The sequence below is a fragment of the Ursus americanus genome, chromosome 1 (assembly GCF_024610735.1).
Source record: "Ursus americanus isolate L20-20 chromosome 1, mUrsAme1.1.p, whole genome shotgun sequence".
NCBI lineage: Eukaryota > Metazoa > Chordata > Mammalia > Carnivora > Ursidae > Ursus > Ursus americanus.
In genome coordinates, this window is record NC_142127.1 from 18,317,503 (window position 1) to 18,342,871 (window position 25,369).

The window sequence follows — 25,369 nt, forward strand, 5'->3', positions numbered from 1 at the left end:
CTGGTTGGCTCAGTTGGTTAAGTGTTGGACTCTTGGTTTTGGCTCAGGTCATGATCTTGGGGTCCTGGGATCGAGCCCCACATTGGGCTCAGCACTCAGCACAGAGTCTGCTTGAGATTCTCTCCCTCTCCCTCTGCCCTTCCCCCTGCTGTCTCTCTAAAATAAAATCTTTTAAAAAATTATGAAACTTAAAGAAATATATATAAGTAAAGGATGAACACCTTGTGAAAAGGATTCAAATATAGAAACATGAAAAACCTGCAAATTCCCCTTCCCTAATCCTCCTTTCCTTCCTCAGGTAAGGAAGGAAAACTGCTCAAAACTGCTTCCTTCCAGTTTTCTTTCTTTCTGTGGTTTAATGGTTATTCAGGAGTCAGAATGCCTGGGTTTAAATCTTACCTGGTGGAAGTTACTTAATTTCTCCATGCTTCTGTTTTCTCATTGGTAACAATGGTGAATAGGTAAATTGTGAGAATGAAATGAGATCATTCTTTAACATGTTTAGAACAATGCAACTCAATGAATGCTATTTACTAAACATATATACAAATGCAAACATATGTAAGTGTATAACATTTTAAACATATAATTTATTATATATGGGATTATGCCTTATGCATTGTTCCTCGGATTTCTTTTTTTCCACTTAACAGCTTCTGGAACTCTGTTTGTATCAGAATATATAGAACCACTTCTTTTTAACAGATGCATAGCACACATAAGGATGTACCCTAATTGAACCTCTAGTATATAGAACACTGGTTAATCCCTAATTTTAATGTGTTGCAAATGAATATCTATATCCATACATCTTTGTCTATATGTATGACCATTTCTTTAAGACAGAGTCTTAGAAATTAAGTTCAACTCAATATTATACACATTTAGAATTTTGATTGAAATCCAAGTAGTCTTCCAAAATAGGCTTCTTCAAATTTAAATCCTACCTAATGTTAGAAGGATGCCTAAATCTCTGCTTTGCTAGCACCTTTTATAAAACTTCACATTTTTGACACTTTGAAAGATGAAAATATTATCTCCTTGTTGATTTCTCATTTTTCTGCTTAGAGGGGATAGCTAGCTGTTCATGTTATACCATATATATGTGGGTTTATTTCTGGGCTATTTTGTTCCATTGACCTGTGCATCTGTTTTTAGGCCGATACCATACTATTTTGATTACTACAGCTTTGTAATACAGTTTGAAATTAGGGAGTGTGATACCTCCAGCTTTGTTTTTCTTTCTCAAGATTGCTTTGGCTGGTCAGGGCCTTTTGTGTTTCCATATACATTTTAGAATTGTTTGTTCTATTTCTATGAAAAATGCCATTGGAATTTTGATAGGGATTACATTAAATCCATAGATTGGGTAGTATGGACATTTTAACAATGTTAATTCTTCCAATTCATGAGCATGGAATATCTTCCCATTTATTTCTATCTTCTTCAATTTACTTCATCAATGTCTTATGGTTTTCAGAGAACAGATCTTTCACATCTTTGGTTAAATTTATTCCTAGGTATTTTATTCTTGATGCAATTGCGAGATTGTTTTCTTAATTTCTCTTTCTGGTAATTTATTGTTAGTGTATAGAAATTCAACACATTTTTGCATATTGATTTTGTATGCTACAACTTTACTCAATTTGTTGATTCCTTCCAAGTTTTCTTGGTGGAGTCTCTAGAGTTTTCTATATGTGATATCGTATCATCTGCAAATAGTGACAGTTTTACATCTTCCTTTCTCATTTGGATTCCTTTCATTTCATTTTCTTGCCTAATTGCTCTGGCTTGAACTTCCAGTATTATATTGAATAAAAGTGGTGAGAGTGGGCATTTTGTCTCCTTCCTGACCTTAGATGAAAAGTTTTCAGCTTTTCGCCATTTGAGTATGATGTTAGCTGTGGGCTTGTTGTAAATGGCCTTTATTATGTTGAGGTACATTCCCTCTACACCCACTTTGTTGAGTTTTTATCATAAATGGATGTTGAATTTTGTCAAGTGCTTTTTTCTTCATCCACTAAGGTGGTCATATGATTTTTGTCCTTCATTTTGTTAATGTGGCATATCACATTGATTGATTTGGAGATGTTGAACTTTTCTGGAACAAATCATCCCTGGAACAAATCCCACTTGAACACGGTGTATGATCCTTTTAATGTATTTTTAAATTTGGTGTACTAATATTATGGTAGGGACTTTTGCATCAATTTTCTTCACAGACATTGCCTGTAATTTTTTCATTTGGTGACCTTGTCTGATTTTGGTATTAGGGTAATGCTGGCCTTGTAAAACAAGTTTATGTGTTCCCTCCTCTCTTATTTTTTGGAAGGACTGGCATTAATTTTCTTTAAGTGTTTGGTAGAATTCACTATTGAACCCATATAATCCTGGACTTTTGTTTGTGGGAGGTTTTTGATTATTAATTCAAACTCCTTACTAGTAATTGGTCTGTTCAGATTTTCTATTTCTTTATGTCTTAGTCTTGGTAGGCTGTATATTTCTAGGAATTTATTTTTTTTGGTTGTTCTATTTGTGTACAATTGCTCACAGTAAGTCTCTTAATGAACCTTTGTATTTCTGTGCTATCAGTTTTAATGTCTCTCTTTCATTGGATTTTGAGTCCTCTTTTTTTTCTTGGTGAGTCTAGTTAAAGGTTTATCTTTTTCCTCTTTTCAAAAACCAGCTGTTACATTGAGCTTTTTTATTGTCATTTCAGTCTTTATTTCCTGTTATTTCCTTCCTTCTACTAACATTTGTCCTTTTCTAGATCTTTGAGATGTGGGTTAGCTTGTTTATTTGAGATGACTCTTGATGTAGCTATTTATCCCTACGAAGTTCCCTCTTAGGGACGCCTGGCTGGCTCAGTTGGAAGAGTGTGTGACTTTTGATCTCGGGGTAATGAATTTGAGCCCCATGTTAGGTGTAGAGATGAGTTAAAAAAAAAAAAAAAACAAGTTCCCTCTTTGAATGGCTTTTGCTCCATTCCATAAATTTTTATGTCATATTTCCATTTTCATTTGTCTCAAGGTATTTTAGAATTTTGGTTTCTTCTCTGAAATTGTTTGGTAGCATGTTTAATTTCCGCGTACTTGTTGATTTGCCAGTTTTTTTAAACGTTTTACTTATTTGAGTGAGAGAGAGAGATTGAGAGAGCGAGTGGGAGGAGGGGCAGAGGGAGAAGCAGATTCCCTGTGGAGCAGGGAGCCTGACACCAGATTCAATCCCAAGACCCTGGGATCACAACCCGAGCCAAAGGCAGATGCTTAACTGACTGAGCCACCCAAGTGCCTCCCGTTTTCTTCTGTAATTGATTTCTAGTTTCACACTATATTATGGTCAGAACAGATGCTTGATGATTTTAATCTCCTTAAATTTATTGACTTATTTTGTTGCATAACATGATCTACCCTGGAGAATGTTCCTTGTGTGCTTAAGAAGAACGTGTGTTGTTACTTTGGGATGGACTATCCTGTAGAAGCCTGTGAAGTCCATCTGTTCTAATAGGTCATTTAAAGTCAATGTTTCCTTACTGGTATTTTGTCTAGATTTTATATTCATTGATAGAAGTGGGTACTTAAGTCTCCATTATCGTATTGCTACCTATTTCTCCCTTTAGGTCTGTTAATACCTGCTTTATATATTTAGGTACTCCTATGGCTGTATTTTTTTCCATATGTTCTGGAGGTTATTTCCATTTCAAACATATAGGTTTATCCCATTTTTGTTTATCTACAGTACAGTTGTACCACAATTTAGCAGTCATTTCCTTATTGATGGGTATCTGTGGGGATTTCGTGGGAAATATAGATCAGTTAAAACATTCAAGTCTTCCCATTCAGAAACATGTTGTATCTATCCATCCATTAAACACTTGTTTAATTTCTTCATAAGAATCTTTTACATGCTCCATCATCCATTAGCCACTTGACCTCCTTGACAAGTAACATGTAGGAGAAAAGGGTGTGTGGAAATACAAGCACACTTACTCAGACATAAAAAAACTGGGGCTTTATTTCTAATGACCTCACCTTGCCCTGGAAGCCCCTACTGAAATGGCAAAATTGGTAACAGGAGCATTCATCAAAAAACTCATCTTTCCTACACTTCAAATTTCCCTTTAGGTAAATATTTGATCAAATTACAGTTCAAATTTTTGTCAGGCTGTTTCTTTCAGGATCTCCCCATCTCATTTTATCATGTTGGGAGTCAGTGCAGAGAGGGGCTCTTTCTTGCTGTCCAGAGTTTTCACTAGCCTGTTACTGAATGTCCTGCCTATTGTCTGCGCCTTCTGCTAGCATCTCCTAACTGCCTCAAAAGGAGGCTTGATATCCTCTACCCCGAGGTTTCCTCTTCCCAACAGCTTCTACTTAATTAGGAACATACCTTTGAAGTCTGCATCTGCTAACTGTGCAATTTCTCTATTCATTCCCAGTCCTCCTCACTGTATTGTTTTCAAGCCATTGGAGAGTGAAGTTATTATTAGTGAACACACATACAACGTAAACATTTCCTAACTGGTCCTGCAGGCCCCCAAATGCCATCTGTTGTTAAAAGGTGCAACAATGCGAACTGCTACATCATGAACATCCTAATGATGAAAAAGTACAATAAACTGTTAATTTTTATGAACGGTCTTAAAAAATAAAACACAGAACTGGGATTAACCTTGGAAAGTAATCTCCAAAGCCCCTTATCCATCATACTAATTCTAATAAGGACTCCTTACAGGAACATAATCCTAGAGGCTTATAATGCTATACACTTCCACCCACCTGCCCCACATTAAACAAAAAGGGGAACGACTCATGTTTGTGAGTACAGCTGCTCCCCCCAACCCCCGAATAATTCAAGTTTGAACTGCGTGGGTTCATTCATACATGGATTTTTTTCAATATATTGAAAATTTTTTAGAGATCTTCAACAATTTGAAAAAGTTGTAGACAAACCCTATAACCTCGAAATACTGAAAAAAGAATAAGTATTACTTTAAGAATACAATATATAATACATGTAATATATAAAATACGTGCTAATCGACTATATTATCAGTACGGCTTCCAGTCAACAGTAGGCCATTAGTAGTTAAGTTTTTGGGAAGTCAAAAGTCATACAGATTTTTGACTGGGGGATCTGGTGCCCCCAACCTCCATGTTATTTAAGGGTCAACTGTAGATGAAAGCAGTAATTAGAGAAGGGAGGAAATAAATCCAATAGACAACTGCAGAGCACATTACTTTATTCTGATGAAGAAAAGCAGCAGTTGGCGATTGTAAGAAGTTATTCATATACCATAAAAGTAATAGACCTTTTCTTATATGTGTGAAAACAAGGTCTTGGTTACAGAAACCACACACTGGGTTCCAACTTCATTTAGACAAGAAACATAGCTTACGTTAATATAAAAGTATATTACAGGAATGTGCCATACAGGACACCAACTAGATTCTTATTCCTCAAAATAAATCTTCCTGAAGCCTTGCTGCCAGAAACATTTCTCTTGCTAGTAGAGCTACATCTGGACTCCAGGCCAGGAAGCAGGGGCCACAGTCTCTCAGTTATTAGTTACTTTCAGTATCTCAATCTTCAAGCAAGTAATTAGGGTTAACTACCAAGTAGGGATCTTCTTCGTAGCTCTCACTTCCTTCTGTGGAGCCTTTCAATCCAGCTTGGGTGAGCTCAATTAGAACATGATCCTGTGAACACAAACATTTGTCCTCAGGTCTCCAGTGGCATTGTAAAAATGCTCCCATCCATAGAACCTGACCCTTCTGAGTGTTTGCTACTAGCACTCCCCTTCAAAAGGACTTACAAAAAGGACTATCCCTTAAAATCTTTACCAAGATTCTGTTAAACTCCTTTCCCACTAGGATACAGACCTTTTCATACCATAAACCTTTTTTTTAGAAAAATTACAAAAATATAGAGATAAGCTCAACAGACACTGATTTTAGTAAGGTTCCCTGGCATACTACAGCTTGTAAATATAGTTTCAAAAAAGATAAGATAGGGACGCCTGGGTAGTCCAGTCAGTTAAGCGTCTGTTGGCTCAGGTCATGATCCTAGGGTCCTGGGATCAAGCCCTTCATCGGGCTCCTTGCTCAGCAGGAAGCCTGCTTCTCCCTCCCTCTGCCTGCTGCCCCCCTGCTTGTGCTCTCTCTCTCTCTCCCTGTCAAATAAATAAAATCTTAAAAAAAAAAAAAAAAGATGATATAATGCATGAATTTTAAGATTATGCAACTGTGTAAAATCCTTTGATAAACATGCTTATCATTCTATCACTCTGATAAAAGTGTTTTAATTTCACTTATGTTAATTTTTAATCACTGGCCACTGAACTCTTTCATATACCATCCACTCATAACTCAGAAGTAGAATCTAAAGATAATTAACATGGAAAAATTTTCGCTATGAGCTAGTAAAAAAAGGTAGAACATGCCACATGTACCTAAAATACCCAAATAAATGAGGGGCACCTGGGTGGCTGAGTTGCTTAGGCATCTGGCTCTTGATTTCCACTCCAGCCATGATGTCAGAGTTGTGACCATTAAACTCTGCATCAGGCATGGTTAAGATTCTTTCTCTCCTTCTCCCTTTGCCCCTCTCCACCCCTTGCCCCCCAGGGCATGTGTATTCTCTCTCTAAAAAAACAAAACAAGACAAACCCACAAAGGAGAGGGACTTCCAGCCAAGCCCATAGAGAACTCAGGAAATAGTGATTTGATCCACAGAAGGCAGAAATGTCCCACAGTATGAGCACTATTGTTCGCTAAGAGGGAATGGACACATGCAAGAGCTCACTTTATGCATTAACACACCCTCACAGGGAGAACACTTCATCAGCAAAATATTAATTTCTCTAGTCTTTTGTAGTGAGCTAGCTCAGGTGGTGTAAACTTAAAAAGGTAGCCCCAGTTCAGACCAGCTAATTTCACCACGTGTCCCAATGTGGATTTCTTGTGTGGGTCATTTTATCTTACACTAATCCCAGGAGACACTAGGGAGGGAAGGGCTGGCCTGGTGCAAACACACTACCCAGAACTAGAAAGACCTCTGAATGCACACCACCCCAATCCAGCTTTATTTTCATAGGTATTATTTATTAAATTCTGATCTGAGTAGCTATTCTCAACACCCCCCCAACACATAACCACCTATAATCATACACTCACATATACTTCCACAAGTAAATGACTTTTCAGATGACACAACCCTGATATCTGACACCCACAGTATTTATACAGTGGACACTGAATCTGCCATTTAAACAGAAAAATTCAATCATTCAACAAATATTTGACCTCTCTACGGGGCAGACACCACAACAGATCCTGGGGATATAGTAGTTAACAAAACAAAGTCCCTACCCTCTTGGTGCTTGTATTCTAATGAGACAAACTGAACACCTACTGCCAGACAATGATAAGCACTATGGAGTAATATGAAGCAGGGTTAGGGAGTGATACCGAGGAGGCTCTTACTCTGACAGGCTAGGCAAGAACCACCTCTTTGAGAAAGTAACATTTGAGCAGATATCAGAATGGAAGAGGGGATCTGGGTAAAGAGACAAAGGAAGGTTTTCATGTTTTGGTGTGTCTAAGAATAGGGACAAGGCCAGCAGCACTGGGTACCAACAGGAAGAGTCCTATGCAAGCGATCTGATTGTGTAAGTTTTGCAGGCCATGGTATGGAGACTGGATTTTATTGTAAACATGAGGGAAGAACTGGAAGGTAGGGCACTAAAACATTTTTATTTGTTAAAAGATCTGTCTGGCTGCTGGACACAGAGCCAGTGCAAAGGAGGGCAGTCAGGAGGCTCCTGTGAAAGTCCAGGCATGGTAGCTAAAGATGTGAAGGTGGGGAGAACAGAACACAGAACACACATACTGAAGGCAGGGCTCACAGAGTTTGCTGCTAAAAGGAGAAGCTATGAGGGGAAATTGGAATCGGATGATTCTAAGATAGAAGGCTTAGAATAAGTAAATGGGAACACTGTGGGGGGGAACTGTTTTGAACACACTGAGTGTGAGATGCCTATAGTTCACAAGTAGGCAGCTGGCTGGACATCTGGACTTTAGAGGAGAGGTGAGAGCTAAATCTGGGAGTCATCAGTGAGTTTAAACTCACAGAACCAAATGAGATCACTCAGGTAACCAATGTAAAGAGAAAAGAGGTCTGAGGACTGAGGACAGCACTCCATTTAAAAAGTTACAAGACTTGAGAAAAGAGACTAAGAGGAAATAACCAGCGAGATAGGAGAAGAGCCAGGAGAATATGGTGACTTAGAAGGAGCAATCAACAGTGACGAACACTACTGACAGGCTGAATACAGAGAATGACCAACTGATGTGAGTAGGGAGGAGTATGCCTGTAATGGTCCCATAAGAGAGTGGGAGAAGTCACAGCACTGGGCAGTGCCAGTGTGAGGCTGGTAAGACGCAGTAATCAACAGTCCGCTTGAGATTAGTGGTCATGAATTTAAAGCAGAACATGGCCCATGGTTGTATGCCTTTCTCCAGATACTTTTTACTGCTTGGATGCAGGAGAGTGAAAGATTTACATTTAACCAAGGCTGGGGTTTCACCAATCAAGTAGAACAGAGAGATTACAGCTTAAAGTTTGAGAAAAGAATGATCATTGGGACAGACCACATGTAGGCTGGATGATGTGGGAGGTGAGGATATGGGGAAAAGGAAACATCAAAAACAAGAGGTAAGGATCAGAATGCTTGCAAGTTTATGGTTAAGGGAATAGAAAACATAAGACCCTAAATCCACCTTCCCAGATTCAACTTAGGTTCTGCTTGTTTCAGCAGAGGAAGAAGTCAATTAACTGCTGTAAATTCTCTTTTTTACAACTCACAATTGTGACTAGATCCCAAGAATTCAAAATAAATGAGCATTTATAAACCTGCAGATATGAGGCATGGACTCCCTCCCTCATTAATAATCACGCAAGAGTAGTTCTGTACGTACATAGTGGGTGAGTCGATGAATGACTTTCTCTATGATTCTCTTTTTATTTATAAGTTCCTCTTCAGAATCTATTTCCGATTCCATTTCCTTCAAGTACCAGTTAACAAGCTCACTCCTCTTTAATGCCGACTCATCCTCTTCTGCAACAAAAAATATATTTCAAAAGGATTAAATTTTCCTTCTAGCAAATTGTACTGCCAATCCTTGGGGTTTGCATACACAACAAGATAATGTACAGATTAGATAACCATCAACCTGTCAGAAAGTGTATCTGCTGAAATAAGATTTGCAATGTTCCAGCGTAAGCCTGAAATAACCTGTATTAAAGTAGGCCTCACTTTATCCTGAGGAAAAAAATCTAATAAAATAGAGATTGTAAGAAACAAGTTTCTTAAAGCTATTAAGATTTCAAAATATGAAGGTGTTTCCTTCACCTTCTATGCTTCATCACCCATGGGAACATTTGCCAATAGCAACTGAAAGCATCAATTAGCAACAGCAAACAAAACTTCTTAAACCTAACTTTTCCTCTGTGGAACAAGGAAGACTTTACACAGCTGAGATCAACTAAGAAGTGAACCATTGGCTTTCACTCAAAGTAAAAAATTACCAATTTATTTCAGCAAGGTCTATCTATACTGAATGACTGTCCACTTCTTAAAGAGTCCAAAGCAGAACTCTAAAGTCACAAGAAAAGTTGGAACTTGGGTAATATAACCACTACAGAAACAAGTATAATGAAAGAAAACTACTTAGGCTTGAATCTAGCTATTCCTAATAAAATACAAAATCAAAAATAAGAAAATTCTAGCTTTACTGACAATGCCTTTGAAAAGTTTTATTATGGGTGTACTGAAACTTCATTATCTAAATATTCTTGGTAAGTGAGCTTCTTGGTTTAAAGTTGTACTCCCTGTGGGGGGCGCCTAGGTGCCCTGGGATCCGTCCCACATCAGGCTTCCTGCTCAGTGGGGAGCCTGCTTCTCCCTCTGCCCCTCCCCCCAGCTTGTGCTTGTGCTTTCTCTCCCCCAAAAATAAGTAAAATCATTAAAATAATAATAAAGTTGTGCTCCCTGTGTTAGACTAGAGAACAGACATCTAGCTGAAGACTGAGAATTCATAACTTACTTGATCGGGTGAACAGTATCTTTTTTTTTTTTTTTTTTTTTAAAGGAAAACAGCAGAATTAATCTGTGGAAGGCAGATAGTGTCTGGGTGCTAACCATATCTCTGTTTCATTAATGGCTTGCCATGTTTGAAATTCAGATGCATGATAAAGAGAAAAATGAAATACAATGTGAATACAAGAACATGTGAGCTGTTAAATGTTTTTTTGTGAGAAGACAGTTTGGCTAAAACCTGTCTTTCCTAGTCACCTTTTTACTGCCTTCTTTCCTTCCTCCCATTGGCCTACAGTTCCAAGGAAACAGGGGCAAAAACTACAGGGCTCAAATCTTTAGTAAACTAAGACAATCTCTGCTACTCTCTTCTTCCATCACAGACAGGACACTGATGACAGAATATGTCTGGAAGCCAACATTTTGGGACTTTGAAGTAAAAACTACCTGATGGCTAACTACCAAATTAAAGTTTAAGTTCGACCCCTTGATTTCATCATTTTTCCTTCTGCCTTGGGTTAATTATAGGCGTGTTAGAATAGCACAGTAAAGCAGTCAAGGTTAGAAGTGTACTAGTGTCCAGATATCACACTTTACCTATGGCGAAATGAGGATTTTACTTCGTTTTTAGTATAGAATAACCTGGGCTAATATGGTCCTTTCAGTTCAATTACTTGCCTATGAAATAAATAACCTAGAGTCCACCTATTTGAAGTAAAGCTATTCTAAGGAACAGTGATTTTGCATCTGTATAAACATTTGCTAAGTGCTTCTTTAACATATTATCAGGTCCCAACTTCTGCTTCTCAAAAATATTAAAATAGGTCAAGGACACTAAACAAATGACCTTTGTCTGGCAATGAACTTATGGGTAAATGTCTAGACTGTCAGATATACTGATATCCCAAAGACTTTCTTTGCCAAAGTGAGCTTGTGAAACAATTTATTATCTCTTCTGACAAAACAGAATCTTTAGCAACAGAAGTGGTTTATGCAAATACAACTTACATAATGACTGAGCATGTGCGCACACGAGGTACAGCCTTACCTTCCTCCATCTTTCTGAGGTGAAGCACAATAAGGTTAGAGATTCGGCAGTACTCTGGGAAGCTCAGCCTTAAGGAGGCTTTAGGAACCAAATCTTGGTTTACGTCTTCACCGTGGCCATTGATTCCATTCACAGGAGCAGGGCTGTCAACACGACCTAAGTGAAATATCAACCATCTGAATCTTATTTTTGTGCCTCCAACACTCCCCTATCAAATGTTTATAAGTATACTTCTATTTTAATACTAATTTCTGAACAAGCATATAGTTATACTCAGTATTTAGTAATTTTACAAATAATTTAGAAGCAAATTTGTAAATGCTACTAGTGAAGACAAAAACTTAATTTGGGGGGCGCCTGGGTGGCTCAGTCAGTTAAGCATCTGCCTTTGGCTCAGGTCATGATCCCAGGGTCCTGGGATCGAGTCCTGCATGGGGCGCCTTGCTCAGTGGGGGGTCTGCTTCTCCCTCTCCCTCTGCTGCTCCCCCTGCTTGTGCTCGATTGCTCTCTCTGACAAATAAATAAATAAAATCTTAAAAAACAAACAAACAAACAAATCTCGAAGGGGGTGCTTGGGTGGCTCAGTCAGTTAAACGTCTGACTCTTGATTTTGGCTCAGGTCATGACCTCACGATTGTGAGATCAAGCCCTGTGTCGGACTCTATGTGTGGAGCGTCCTTAAGATTCTCTCTGCCCCTCCTCCCTCCTTATGTGAGTGCATTCTCTCTCAAACACAACAAAACAAAACAAAAAACAAAAAACCTAATGTGGAAGGAATGGGAAGGATGGCAGATATAAAGATTTCATGATCTAAAAGTTCATTTGTAGTATCATACACAAAACTTAAAAATCTGGTATTTGTCTGGTTCAGTGTACTCAAGAACATATGTTTAATTCAAAAGCAAAATAACAATATATGAAGCTGGGGAATTAGGTCCACTCTCACATTTTGGTGTATTTTCTTTCAGTCTTTCAAGCATATATGTTTTATATTAATTATTTAATTGTATTTTACTTTGTAAATAGTACAATTCAATACCCATTTTTTCCCTTTTGCTAGATAGACTTCAAAACTATCAACAAGTACACTTTTACCATACCATCTTAGAGAACTTTTTGGTCCCTAACTCCAGAACAGTAAACAAGCAAGTGTCTCACCATTGATGCCTTCTGGGCCCTCATCTACCTCCATCTGGGCCTCTTCTTCTTGATCTAGATTAACATCAGGTGTTTCCACACGGATGATTGACTTATTCAGTAACCTGAAAGCTTCCTTCACGTGTTTAGGCTGGACCTAAACCAATCAAGATGCAGTAAATCAGAAAGTCAGTGTTCTTGATATACCAGATTTTCTCCGTACCAACCACGGTGGCATTTTAGTTTTCTCCCACACACATAAAACACGAGTTAACACCATAAATTCACCAGAATGGCTTAAAAGGACTAATAAGATATATAGTATTGGAAAGAATGTAGAACAACTTTCATTCACTGCTTGTGGGAATATAAACTGGTACAACCACTGTGGAAAAAAGCATTTTGGCAGACTTTACTGAACTGAACACATGTACAACCTATGACAACAATTCCACTTTGAGGTGTATACCCAACAGAAATGTACACACACATGTATACCATATAGACCAAAAGACATGTATATCCCATCAGAATCCAAACTGGAAACTATCCAAATATCCATTAACAGAAGAATAGGGGAATCACTGTGATATACTGACAGAATATTACACAGCAATGAAAACGGGTAAACTACTTCTACACAAAACCTGGATGATATCTGATAGTGTTAATGCTGTATGAAAACCAGACACAAGGGCGGACATATTCTATGACTGTGCTTATATAAAGTAATGGTTATCCTTAAATCCTCACATATATGGTCAAATTATTTTTGACAAGGGTGTCAAGACCACTCCTTGGGGAAAGCATAGTCTCTTCAACAAATGGTACTAGGGAAACTGGGTATCTTATATAAAAGAATGAAGTCAGACCCCTGCCTTACATCACATACAAAATTAACTCAAAATAGACTGAAGACCTAAAACTATAAAATGTACGTAAGAAAACATAGGAAAAAAGCCCCAGGACGTTGGATTTGATAATGGTGTCAAAAGCACAGGAAACAAAAGGGAAAAATGACAAATGAAACAATACACAATTCAAAAACTTCTGAGCATCAAGGTAATCAACAGAGTAAAAAAGGCAACCTATAGAATGGGATAAATTATCTGCATATTATGTATCTGATAAGGGATTAATACCCAAAGCATATAAGTACCCATGTTCATTGCAGCATTATTAACAACACCCAAGAGGTGGAAGTGACCCAAATGTCCATTGATGGATCAATGGATAAATAAAATATGGTACGCAGTATCCCCCCTTATTCTCAGGGATTATATTCCAAGACCCCCATTGGATGCCTAAACTGCAGACAGTACTTGACCTTACATAAACTGTTTGTTCCTATCCATCCATATCTATGATAAAATTTAATTTATAGGGGCGCCTGGGTGGCACAGTGGTTAAGCATCTGCCTTCAGCTCAGGGCGTGATCCCGGCGTTATAGGATCGAGCCCCACATCAGGCTCCTCCGCTATGAGCCTGCTTCTTCCTCTCCCACTCCCCCTGCTTGTGTTCCCTCTCTTGCTAGCTGTCTCTCTCTCTGTCAAATAAATAAATAAAATCTTAAAAAAAAAAAAATTTATAAATCAGGTACAATAAGAGCTTAACGATAACTAATAATAAAATGGGACAATTACAACAATATACTGTAATGAAAGTTATGTGAATGTGGTCTCTCTCAAAATAACTTACTATATTGTACGCACCCTTGTGATGTGATGATGCAGCTTTAGGCTACTACTGACTTTCTGACAATACTTCAGGAGGATCATCTACCTCTTAATGGCGACTCACCTCTATACGTACTCTATAATCTAGGACATAATTATTTCATCATATTAATCTAACTATATTCAATAAATGCTTAACAGCAACCTTCAAGGGAGAAATCCTAGCACCGTGTATCTTATGAGCACTCAACTGTTATACCAAAGACAAAAATATGCTTATAAACCAACAATCAATTGCTCTTTCCTCCCATTATTAAAGTGACTTTGATACCTCGTCACAGCAGTGCATTCGAGCCATTGCTTCAGACAGACGGATCATGCTCTCGAGCTGTCGCACCGTAATCCTCCATGAAGACTTGGTTACTCCAGAGCCATCCCTCTGGCGGAGACGTTTATACTGTTCCACAATGAAGTCCTCTGACTCTTTAGAAATCTGTTTCAGAACATAACTGAAGTCAGAGCTTTTCTACTTGATGGGAGCTGCATTAAACATAGTTTAAGAGCCTTCCTGGTAGAGACACTCTGGGGAACTGAGAGGGTCAAACTTTGAAGTCAACAAAGAATTAACACTGAAATGCATTTCAAAATAACTAAACCAAGGTGCCTGTGCATTTCACATACTAATTTTATAAACAGGAACACAGCAGGGTATTGAAGCAAATGCCATTTCTAAAAGACGCAGAACAAGCTGAAGCAGTGGAATAGGATGTAATGCCTCTTAAACCCAAGATGCCAAAGCTCATTAAACAAATTAATGCTCAAACTATTCTTCAAACTCATTTATGCTGTTTTGGGAAAAAGAGAGGTCTACACACACGTGCACACACACACCAGCTATTTCAGTAAACCTTATTATTTGTTGAAAAACAACAACAAAGTGAGAATACTAAAAGAATACTCAGTTTTTCAGAGCAAGGAACTCAGCCTATGAAGGAAGCACGCCAAGGTCACAGGACCGGTACACAGTCACAGAGAACAAAAGCCTCCTTACACATACGTGACCAATAACCCTTAGTTTTAAATGCCTCATTAAGCTTCTTTCAGGACAGTGAGAATCAATCTCAGTATTATGGATAATCAGTGAAGATGACCGATAATTAAAATCTAAGGGCAACTCCCAAAAGTTGAGCCAGACAATAGTGTAAAAACCTCACCCAGAATCAAAAAATTTTTTTGGTATTCTATTTTAGGAAAATGTTAAATAAAACCAATGCACTAAGAAGTCTCTTTTAAAAAAATAAATGTCCTTGGGGCACCTGGGTGGCTCAGTTAGTTAAGCGTCTGCCTTCGGCTTAGGTCATGATCTCAGGATCCTGGGATCGATCCCGTATCAGGCTCTCTGCTCAGCAGGGAGTCTGCTTCTCCCTCACCCTCTCCCTCGCCTCCCTGCTCCTGTTCTGTGCCTGCTTGCTCTCTCACTCAGGTTCTCTCTTTCTCAAGTAAAATAAATAAAATCTTTAAAAAAATGTCCTGGATCCAGGACAGATTCAATTAAATGAACTACATCAATTACTGTAAAATATTAAGCCATATTCATCACCATGACCTAAAGGAATCCATATTTTTCCTTAGAGAAAGATTCAAGAACATTCAGTAGACTACTGATTTGAGCTCATATAATTTTAAGATTCTTAGGAATAGTGGCTGAAATAAAAGTATGTCCTAGTTTATTTGGTTATCCAAAATTCTTCATCCATAAAAATCTTTTTATTAGCATCTAACAAGTAGAAGAAAATTATGCATATTTTTAGAAAATTTCCTCTTTTCAACTCTCTGAAGAAACAGTGTTCTCAAAACAGAAATCCTCAAAAAGAAAAAAAACCCAAAAAACCCCAAAGAAGTATAGGTACAGTTAATTTCCACAGAACCCTTTTTAATGCCCTCTTAAATGCCCTATTCCAGTACAAAAGGGCAAGTTACCTTGGGTTTAAACTGTCTTGCAAAGAGAAGATATCTCCTGATATCATCAAGGGAATAGACACGATCAATCGAATCCTCAATTCTTGAATGCAAGTCTACTATACGTCTGGCAATAGCATAATCTGTAACCTAATTCGAAAGAAGAAAATCACTTTGGTCAGTCACAACAATATCCACTTCAGATTATCGCTGGCATTAATAAATTATTTATAGCTAAAAACAAGCTCTAATAAGCCACTGAAAGCTGTATCAATGGGTACCAAGTTTCTGAGCAAAGTTTGGTACCAGTTTCTTTAAAATCAAAAGTTAAATGCATACCTTTGCCCCACTCTAAGAATATTCCTGAAGGAATTAACTGACTTTAACAACAACAGCAGAATTAAGATTTCTAGGGTGCTCTGTATATGGCAGGCACTGTTGCCTTAAGTGTGTCTAGAAGCATTTAACTCATGTAACCCTCACAAAAATCTTACCAGGTAGGTAATATTATCCCTGTTTTAGAGATAAGTAAATTGAGGCCCAGAGAGGTAACGTAGCTTGTCTGATATCACAATACATAATGGAGCCAGGATTTGAACAGTCTAGCTTCAGAGTCCATGCTCTCAGCTACAATATTATATTGGCACTTGTGAATATATGAAGATAATCATAGAATTGTTATTAACATTGAAAAAAAAAAAGAGACGCCTGGGTGGCTCAGTCAGTTAAGCGTCTGCCTTTGGCTCAGGTCATGATCCCAGGGTTCTGGGATCAAGTCCTACATTGGGCTCCTTGCTCAGCGGGGAACCTACTCTCCCTCTGCCTGCTGCTCCTCCTGTTTGTGCTCTCTCCTTCTCTGACAAATGAATAAAATCTTAAAAATTCACCCAACTAAAAATATATAATTTTCTTACCCATGGTACAAAAAAAGCCATTGATATACAGAGAAATATTAATACGTGAATAAAGGGTACATGGGTGCTACATGCACTATTCTATTTCTTGCAGCAACTTTTCCCTAAGTTTGAAATTATTTCCAATTAAAAAGTTTAAACACTAAATTAAAGAATCACACACAAACACAAATATATGAAAATCAGACAACTACCAGCTATGAGGGTGGAGATGGTGAAGGGGGATGACTGGGTTAAATATTTATATGGATTTGTGAAGAGAAAAAACAAAACATAAAAAACTAAAAATCCTCAAACATTCACATAATGGAAGGCCGCTTTTATTTTATAATAAAGTTTTGATATAAACAAGAGGTAATCATTTTGTTTAATGTAATGTAGGACTTTCACGCTCAGCAATTAACAGTATAGCCTAGAATGTTAGCCTCCACACAATGTCATTTTGTACTTCTGTGCACATCTGAGTTGTGCAATTTGGCTGGATATTTAAGTCTAGGTGTAAATGACTGTAATAACTAACATGTTAGAATCTAAGTAAATCCACAAGTTTATAGTTAACCTTAAAACTGTTACATAATTAGGAAAAAAGTGTGATATACATTCAACTGGATGAGAGGATAAAGAAAGATAAATGACTCATGATTTGGTGGAAAACATTTCTTTGTACTCCAATTTTTTCCAGGCTCACTGAAAAAAACAAAACAAAACAACACCCAACAAAAAAAATTCCTATAAAAATCTTTAAGAGTATGGCTGGGAGTTAATTGTAATATGTTTCCTTTTACCTCTTGAGAATTAAAAAAACAGTAACAAAAACAACAAAAAACTCAATATTCCTCAATAAAATTAAGTGGAACCAGCAATTAAAGTGACTTTATTTTGATTTTTCTTAATAAACCTTCTGCCCTATCTTGTACTATTCTGAGAGAAATGAAAGTCAGTGCGAACACATGCACCAGCGGTTCAGGAGTATATCCTACAGTTTTGTCTCCTTCAATTACTCAAACAGGAAATAACAAAGGAAGCCAACAGTGACAGTTCACACAGTTACCTCATTACATTCATCCACAAGTATAAAGAAGAGATCAAATCGGGACATGATGGGAGCTGACAAATTTATATTTTGTTTCAAAGATTTTGATCTGTCATAGTGTCCACTGATTGGGTTTGCTGCTGCCAAAATGGATGTCCTGGCATTCAGAGTAGCCTGACCACAAAAGAAATCATTGTTACAGGTTTAAAAAGACATTTGGAATGGCCAATAAACACAAGACAAAATGCTCAATCTTACTCATAATTAACTAAATGCAAACCAAAATATTAAGGCATCATTTTTCACCTACTGAATCATAAAAATTTAAATTCTGATAATGTATGGCAAACAGGTACTCCCATATGAATGGTGGTGTTACGACACACAAAGCCAGCAATCTCTTGTTAGGAATTTATCTTGCAGCTAGGTACAGGAAGATGCATGTTCAAGGATGTTTACTACAATATGGCTTGTAATTAAAAGGCTGAAAATGACCAAATGTCACTCTCTAGGAGTCTAATGAGCCAAACTGGGGACACAGACTTGAAAATCATGTGGTAAAATAAATACTAAAATGGATCTAATATGTGCTGGTACAGAAAGATTGCCAAAACAAAATTACGAAGTTAAATGAGCAAAGAATGAACTTATATGTATTATGCTTATTTATGTATGAAAAATTTCTGAAAGGGCTGTAACTTCTGAACATTTGTTGGTGATAGGAATTGCAGGGGAAGATTTCACCTTTTAATTTATATTTTACTCTACTGCTTAAATTTTCCTTACCTATTTGAATGTATTACTTTTATTAAAAAGTTTGGTTTCTCTCTCATGTTGGTTACAATACTGAACTTATTATTTTCATTTAAATAATCTGTTGACTTTGCCTGTTTTTTGTTACAAGGAAGCATACATTATCAAAGAATATAGAAGCTTGGTGGAAATTCTGAGAGTGAAATGATAAAAATTTCACCAATACTTTTCTCTACTCTCTGTCACAGCAACACATTTTCAAAGTACCCTAAAAAGCACCTATAATTTGGATTAATAATCCTCAGGGCTATGTTTCCCATTTCAATGATCAGCATTTCATGTTGAAATAATACATTTTATCCAAGTGAGCGTCTCTAGAGCTACACTAATTTTTAAGGCTATGGCATGATGCAGCAGAACAGAAGTGAGCACACATACCTTCACTCCTGCTTTAGTGATGGAGATGGTCTGCTGTTCCATAGCCTCGTGAATAGCAACTTGATCCCGCACATCCATCTTATCAAATTCATCAATACAACATACACCCTTGTAACCAAACAAATTAGCATAAGAAACTGCCTTTGAGATGTCAAACAGCAAGTATAAACTCAAGTTCGCTCCCACAGAGACCTTTTAATTCTCTAAACAACTCTAAGGTAGGTTAAGTAAGCAATCTTAATTTCCTCTACTAGAGTAGGATAGTTCGACAGATTCCAGAGCTAGAAGGAACCATATACGTTGACTCATTTTAAACCAAGAGCAAGATTAAAAACATACAGTCACTGCATTCTTACTCAACATCAAAACCTTGTGTAAATCTCTATGTCAAATATTCTGGGTCACCTCAGGATTCATTATAGGCCGAGGTAGTGAAGGGTAAAGTTGGAACATAACGTTTATAAACGTATAGCTACAGCTTATGTGCCTTCACAGATCTAACAGATCTATGTTAAACACATGCAAAATGCAAGAGACATACTCATAGAGGTGTCATGGTCTGGAAAGGATCAAATGCTGGGAACTACTAGTCACAGCAAACACATATGCTCAGGGTAGGCAATACATTCTAGAGAAGCTCAGAAAGTAATTAATGATGACAATCTCAGTTAAATTCTAGATTAACACAACAATGAATTATTTACTAAAAGTGTTTTTTTAAAAGGATATCTCTTTAATAGAAACTTATAGGCCTTTGCTGATAGGGTAGGGGCTATTCTGATTTCTTTAAAACCCAAAGTATAAAATGTTCTTACATTATCAGCCAACATCAAAGCTCCAGCTTCAATGACAAATTCATGAGATTCTTCATCTCTCACAACAGCTGCTGTTAAGCCAGCAGCACTGGATGCTTTGCCACTGGTGTAGACAGCTCTGGGGCTGAACTCCTCCACGTGCCTGTTCAACCGTTATCATATTCATTAACACACGACTACAAGCATCCTTTCTAGAAATGTCAGCTGACAGGGCTTATGTCAATCAAAAATTTAAATTTCTTAAAGAACATCTGAGAAAGGTATTAAACATAAGCAATTCATAAAGACATATGTCACAGACTAAACAGAAAGCCTTATGTCTCCTTTGGCCTTTTAAATCAACTTAAATCCATTCCTGTCAAATGGAAGATGAAGTTCATACATGGCAAAAACATCATTTTAAAATAAGTCTTTAAAAATAAAGTTTGGGAACAATGATCTATTTAGAAGGCCTTGCACTTAAAAAACAAGATAAAACTATATCTGAGATTTATTCCAAAATAATAGGTTGGTTTAATATCTAAAAATCAGTAATATGCCATTATCAATAGAATAAAGGATAAGAACCATCTTGATAGATGCAGAAAAAGCACGTGACAAAATCCAACACCCTTTTACGATAAAAAGTCAACAAACTAGAAATAGAAGAGAATTTCCCACAACTTAATAAAGGCATCTGTGAAAATGCACACGCTAACATCATACTTAATGGTAATAGGCTGAATACTTTCTCCTTAAGTTCAGAAACAAGATACAGATGTTCGCTCTTGCCATTTCTATACAACATTATACTGAAAAGTCTAGCCAGGGCAACTGGGGAAGAAAAACAAAAGGCACCTATATTTGAAAGGAAGAACAACTATCACTATTCCCAGATAACATGACCTTATAGATAGAAAATCCTATGGAATCCACTAAAACAGAATAAATGAGTGCTTGCAAGGTTGCAAGATCAAAGATCAACAATCTATTGTATTTCTATATACCTGCCATGAACAAGCCAAAAATGAAAATAAGAAAAACAGTTCTATTTACAATAGCATGAAAAAGAATAAAATACTTATGAATAAACTTAAGAAGCACAAGCTTAGGGGCGCCTGGGTGGTTCAGTCGTTAAGCGTCTGCCTTCGGCTCAGGGCGTGATCCCAGAGTCCTGGGATCGAGCCCCACATCAGGCTCCTCCACTGGGAGCCTGCTTTTTCCTCCGCCACTCCCCCTGCCTGTGTTCCCTCTCTCGCTGGCTATCTCTCTCTCTGTCAAATAAATAAATCAAATCTTAAAAAAAAAAAAAAAAAGCACAAGCTTATACTGTGAAAACTACAGAACAATGTTAAAAAAAAATTAAAAACCTAAATAAATGGAAAGATATCCCATGTTCATGGATCAGAAGACTTACAATTGTTAAAAAGACAATATACCTCAAATTGATCTACAGATTAATGCAATCTCTATTAATATCACAACCAGCTTCTTTGTAGAAACAGACAAAGCAGATCCTAAAATTCATGTAGGGGGCACCTGGGTGGCTCAGCAGGTTGGGTGTCTGATTCTTGATTTCAGCTTGGGTCATGATCTCAGGGTTGTGAGATCAAGCCCCACACTGGGCTCCACTCTGGGTGTGAAGCCTGCTTGGGATTCTCTCTCCCTCTCCCTCTGCTCCTCCCCCTGCCACTCATGTGTGCTCTCTCTAAAACAAACAAACAAACTAAAAAAATAAAATAAAATTCATGCGAAAACGTAAGGTACCCAGAATAGTCAAAACAATTCAGGAAAAGAAGAGTTGGATGACTCACTCCTCTGATTTTAAAACTTACTACAAAACTACAGTAATCAAGATAGAGTAGTATTGGCCGAAGGACAGAAATGAGATTATGAAATATAACCGAGAGTCCAGAAATAAACCCTGACACTTACAGTCAACTGATTTTCACCAAAGGTGCCCAAAACAATTCAACAGGATAAAAGAATAGTCTTGGCATTCAAACAACTGGATATCCACATGCAAAAGAATAAAGTTGGACCCCTACCTCATATTATGTAAAAAATTAACTAAAAATAAATCAAGGACCTAAATTATTTGTCTATTTATTTATTTGAGAGAGAGTGAGATAGAGAGAGTAGGGGAGGAGCAGAAGGAGAGGGAGAAGCAGACTCCCTGCTGAGCACAGAGCCCGTTGTGAGGCTGGATCCCAGGACTCCAGGATCATGACCTGAGAGGAATGCAGACACTTAACCAAGTGAGCCACTCACCCCGAGGACCTAAATTTTAAGAGCTAAAGTTATCCCAAAGAATTGCAAGCAGGGACTTGAAGAGATACTTGCACATCAATGTTCATAGATAGCAGCAGTATTCACAACAGCCCAAAGGTGAAAACCCAAATGTCCATCAATGGATGAACAGGTAAAACAAAAGGTGGTAAATTCATACAATCAATTATTACTCACTCTTCAAAAGAAAGGGGTTCTAAGATATTCTACAGCATGGATGACCCCTGAATATTATGCTAAGTGAAATAAACCAATCACAAAAGGACAAATACTATATGATTCCATGTATACAAGGGATCTAGAATAATCAAATTCAGAGACAGAAAGTAGGATGGTGGTTGCTAGAGGCAGGCACAGGGGTAAATGTGAAGCTACTGTTTTAATGCAGAGACTTTCACTTTGGGAGAGGAAGGAGTTCTCAAGATGGACGGTGGTGACGACTGCACAATTTGAATGTACTTAATGCCGCCGTAAAGTACATATACAAATGTTTAAAATGGTAAATGTGATGTATATTTTATAATTAAAAAAAAATGGTGAAAACTTATATACTAATGTTCGTAGCAGCACTGCTTATAAAAGCCAAAGTGAAAACAATCCAAATGCCCATTAACTGGTAAATAGATAATTAAATGTGGTAAGTACATTATGATAGTATATGAGGTAATAAAAGGACATGAAGTATGGCATACTCCAACATGGCTGAACCTTGAACACATTATGCTAAGTAGAATAAGCCAGTTACAATGAATCACATAGTATATGATTCCATTTACGGGAAATGTCCAGATAGAGACACTAACATAGATTAGTGGTTGCCTATGGCCAGTGAGGAGAATGAAGCCTGCTAGTGGGTACAGGATTTCTTTTTGGGTAATGAAAATGTTGTAAACTTAGTTTGGTGATGGTCATACAACTCTATGAATATACTAAAACCACTGAACTGTATACTTTGAAGAGGTGAATTTTATGATATGGAAATTATATTACAATAAAGATGCTAAAAAAACCCATCAGATATAAAAGGCTATTTCTAAGATAATCGTGTACAATACAATTCTGTTACCAGCAGCAACATTGTGGCACATCTTTTTGTGGTGGAGAAGGGGAGGTGGAAGGTGGGAACAGAGGAAATGAAGAGAGAAGAACCTTCCCCCCCTTTAAAGATTTTATTTGACAGAGAGAGAGAGAGAGAGAGAGAGAGCGCGCACACGGACACAAGCAGGGGGAGTGGCAGAGGGAGAGGGAGAGGTAGGCTTCCCCAGGGCTTGGATCCCAGGACCACAGGATCATGACTTAAAGGCAGACACTTAATCGACTGAGCCACTCAGGTGCCCCAGAAGAATCCCTTTCAACACAGGACTATTACTTTCAAATCTGAAGCCTAGTCCTTGATATACATGAAGGAAATATTTATTTATAAAAATTCCAGGGGGCGCCTGGGTGGCACAGCGGTTAAGCGTCTGCCTTCGGCTCAGGGCGTGATCCCGGCGTTATGGGATCGAGCCCCACATCAGGCTCCTCCGCTATGAGCCTGCTTCTTCCTCTCCCACTCCCCCTGCTTGTGTTCCCTCTCTCGCTGGCTGTCTCTATCTCTGTCAAATAAATAAATAAAATCTTAAAAAAAAAAAAAAATTCCAAACCAACTAAAGATGTTCTGTTCTAGAACAGTGCCATGTTACAAATTTCCCAAACAAATAAAGGAAAAGCAGCTTGATACAGTACAAAGAGCACAAGTTTTGCAGTCAGATACATCTGAGTTCTAATATTCACGGCTCAGCAGTCACTTGTTAGCTGTAAGAACTTGGGTAATTTACTAAGTTTCAGAGAAGTTTTGTTTGCCTCCCCTCAAAAAGAGTATTATTTTACATGCCTGTCTTGGTGCTGCTAGGACAAGATGCATATACATACACACACAGCACCAAGAACACAGCAGGTGTTTCAAAACTGCTTGCTATTATTTTGACCTCTAAGTTTCTTAAAAGTTTGAAAGTAATCAAGTATTTGCCACAGTTTCTAAAATTAACCAAAAATTGCTTAAATAGTACACATGCTGATAAGATTAGCATAATGTGTCTCATCCTTATTGCACTGCTATTGGAAAGCATGTTCTATTTAAAAACCTTAAAAATGTTTGTATCCTTAGTCTCAGCAATCCCATGCTTAGGGATTTTTCCAAAGGAAAAAAAAAAAACAAAATAAAATAAAAATTTATACAAATCATGATGTTCACTGTATTAATATCCATAATCATTACAATAAACGAAGACAGGCTAGGACAATAATTTTGTAAGTTACAGTACACCAACAAAAAATGGTGAAAATGAACATGGAAAAATATTTAAGGCAAATTAAATTTAAAAATATCTATGCTGTGATTTATAAGCATGAAAATTTATATTCATGTATTGAAAGACTTATAAAAAGATCATACAAAGATATCATACAAGGATTAAAAGAATTCTAAATGGGACTGGGATTATAGGCAATTTTTCTCTGTTCTAAAAAACTGTAAAATGTTATCACATTCTGTTAAAACAATTAAGGTGATTTAATCTAAGAAAGTTATATTTTCAACAGTCATAATTTATGCTCCTGCTTTAGTAAAGGCACACTGACTGCATTCTTGGTAGCACAGAAAGCCTGGAACTATACACACTGTTTTTTCCAATGTATTACCTCAGGCAAACACTTACTTAAGAAACTGGCTCTTAGCTGTACTTGGGTCACCAACAATGCAAACATTTATGTCCCCTCGAAGAGAGGTTCCTTCCCCTGTTGTCTTTGGAACACCACCAAAGAGCATCAGCAAGACACCCCGTTTTACTTCATCATTGCCTAAAAATAAAACGCAAGGTATTTTTCAATATGAGGTTAAACAGTTTCATAAGAAACTACAAGGCATGTTTATCAATCAAGAGCCAAGAGAGCTGAAGTGAAGTGTAAGACTGAAGTAAAAATACCCGGTGTCTAATCCTGGTTCTTGCTTTGTGAACTTAAAGCCACCTAACCACTGTCCCAATGTTCTCAACTATACCACAGATGTCACAGATGCTGATGCTCACCATCCTAAGAGCCTTTCCTTGTTTATAAATCCTACTTCCTCACAAAGCCCTTTCTGATGTAGTACTTCTCAAATAACTCCATAAATAAACTGTCCACCACAGCACACTGCACTTGCTAGTTCTAGTAGCAGATCTTGCTGTTGTATCAAAGAGTTTGAGAAAACAGTCCT

General features: G+C 37.5%; 1 protein-coding gene across 1 annotated transcript in view; it reads right to left on the reverse strand.

Moving 5' to 3' along the window:
• Window positions 1-5,222: 5,222 nt before the first annotated feature.
• MCM6 (minichromosome maintenance complex component 6) overlaps window positions 5,223-25,369 on the reverse strand; it is a 32,888-nt gene continuing 12,741 nt past the window's right edge. The window contains exons 8-17 of the mRNA XM_045782839.2: window positions 24,831-24,972; window positions 19,867-20,008; window positions 19,052-19,159; window positions 17,879-18,034; window positions 15,935-16,063; window positions 14,286-14,447; window positions 12,300-12,435; window positions 11,142-11,297; window positions 8,976-9,115; window positions 5,223-5,696 (exon numbers count right to left, since the gene is read on the reverse strand). Coding sequence (XP_045638795.1) covers window positions 5,580-5,696; window positions 8,976-9,115; window positions 11,142-11,297; window positions 12,300-12,435; window positions 14,286-14,447; window positions 15,935-16,063; window positions 17,879-18,034; window positions 19,052-19,159; window positions 19,867-20,008; window positions 24,831-24,972 — 1,388 coding nt within the window. The 3' untranslated portion in view covers window positions 5,223-5,579. The remainder of the gene's footprint in view (window positions 5,697-8,975; window positions 9,116-11,141; window positions 11,298-12,299; window positions 12,436-14,285; window positions 14,448-15,934; window positions 16,064-17,878; window positions 18,035-19,051; window positions 19,160-19,866; window positions 20,009-24,830; window positions 24,973-25,369) is intronic.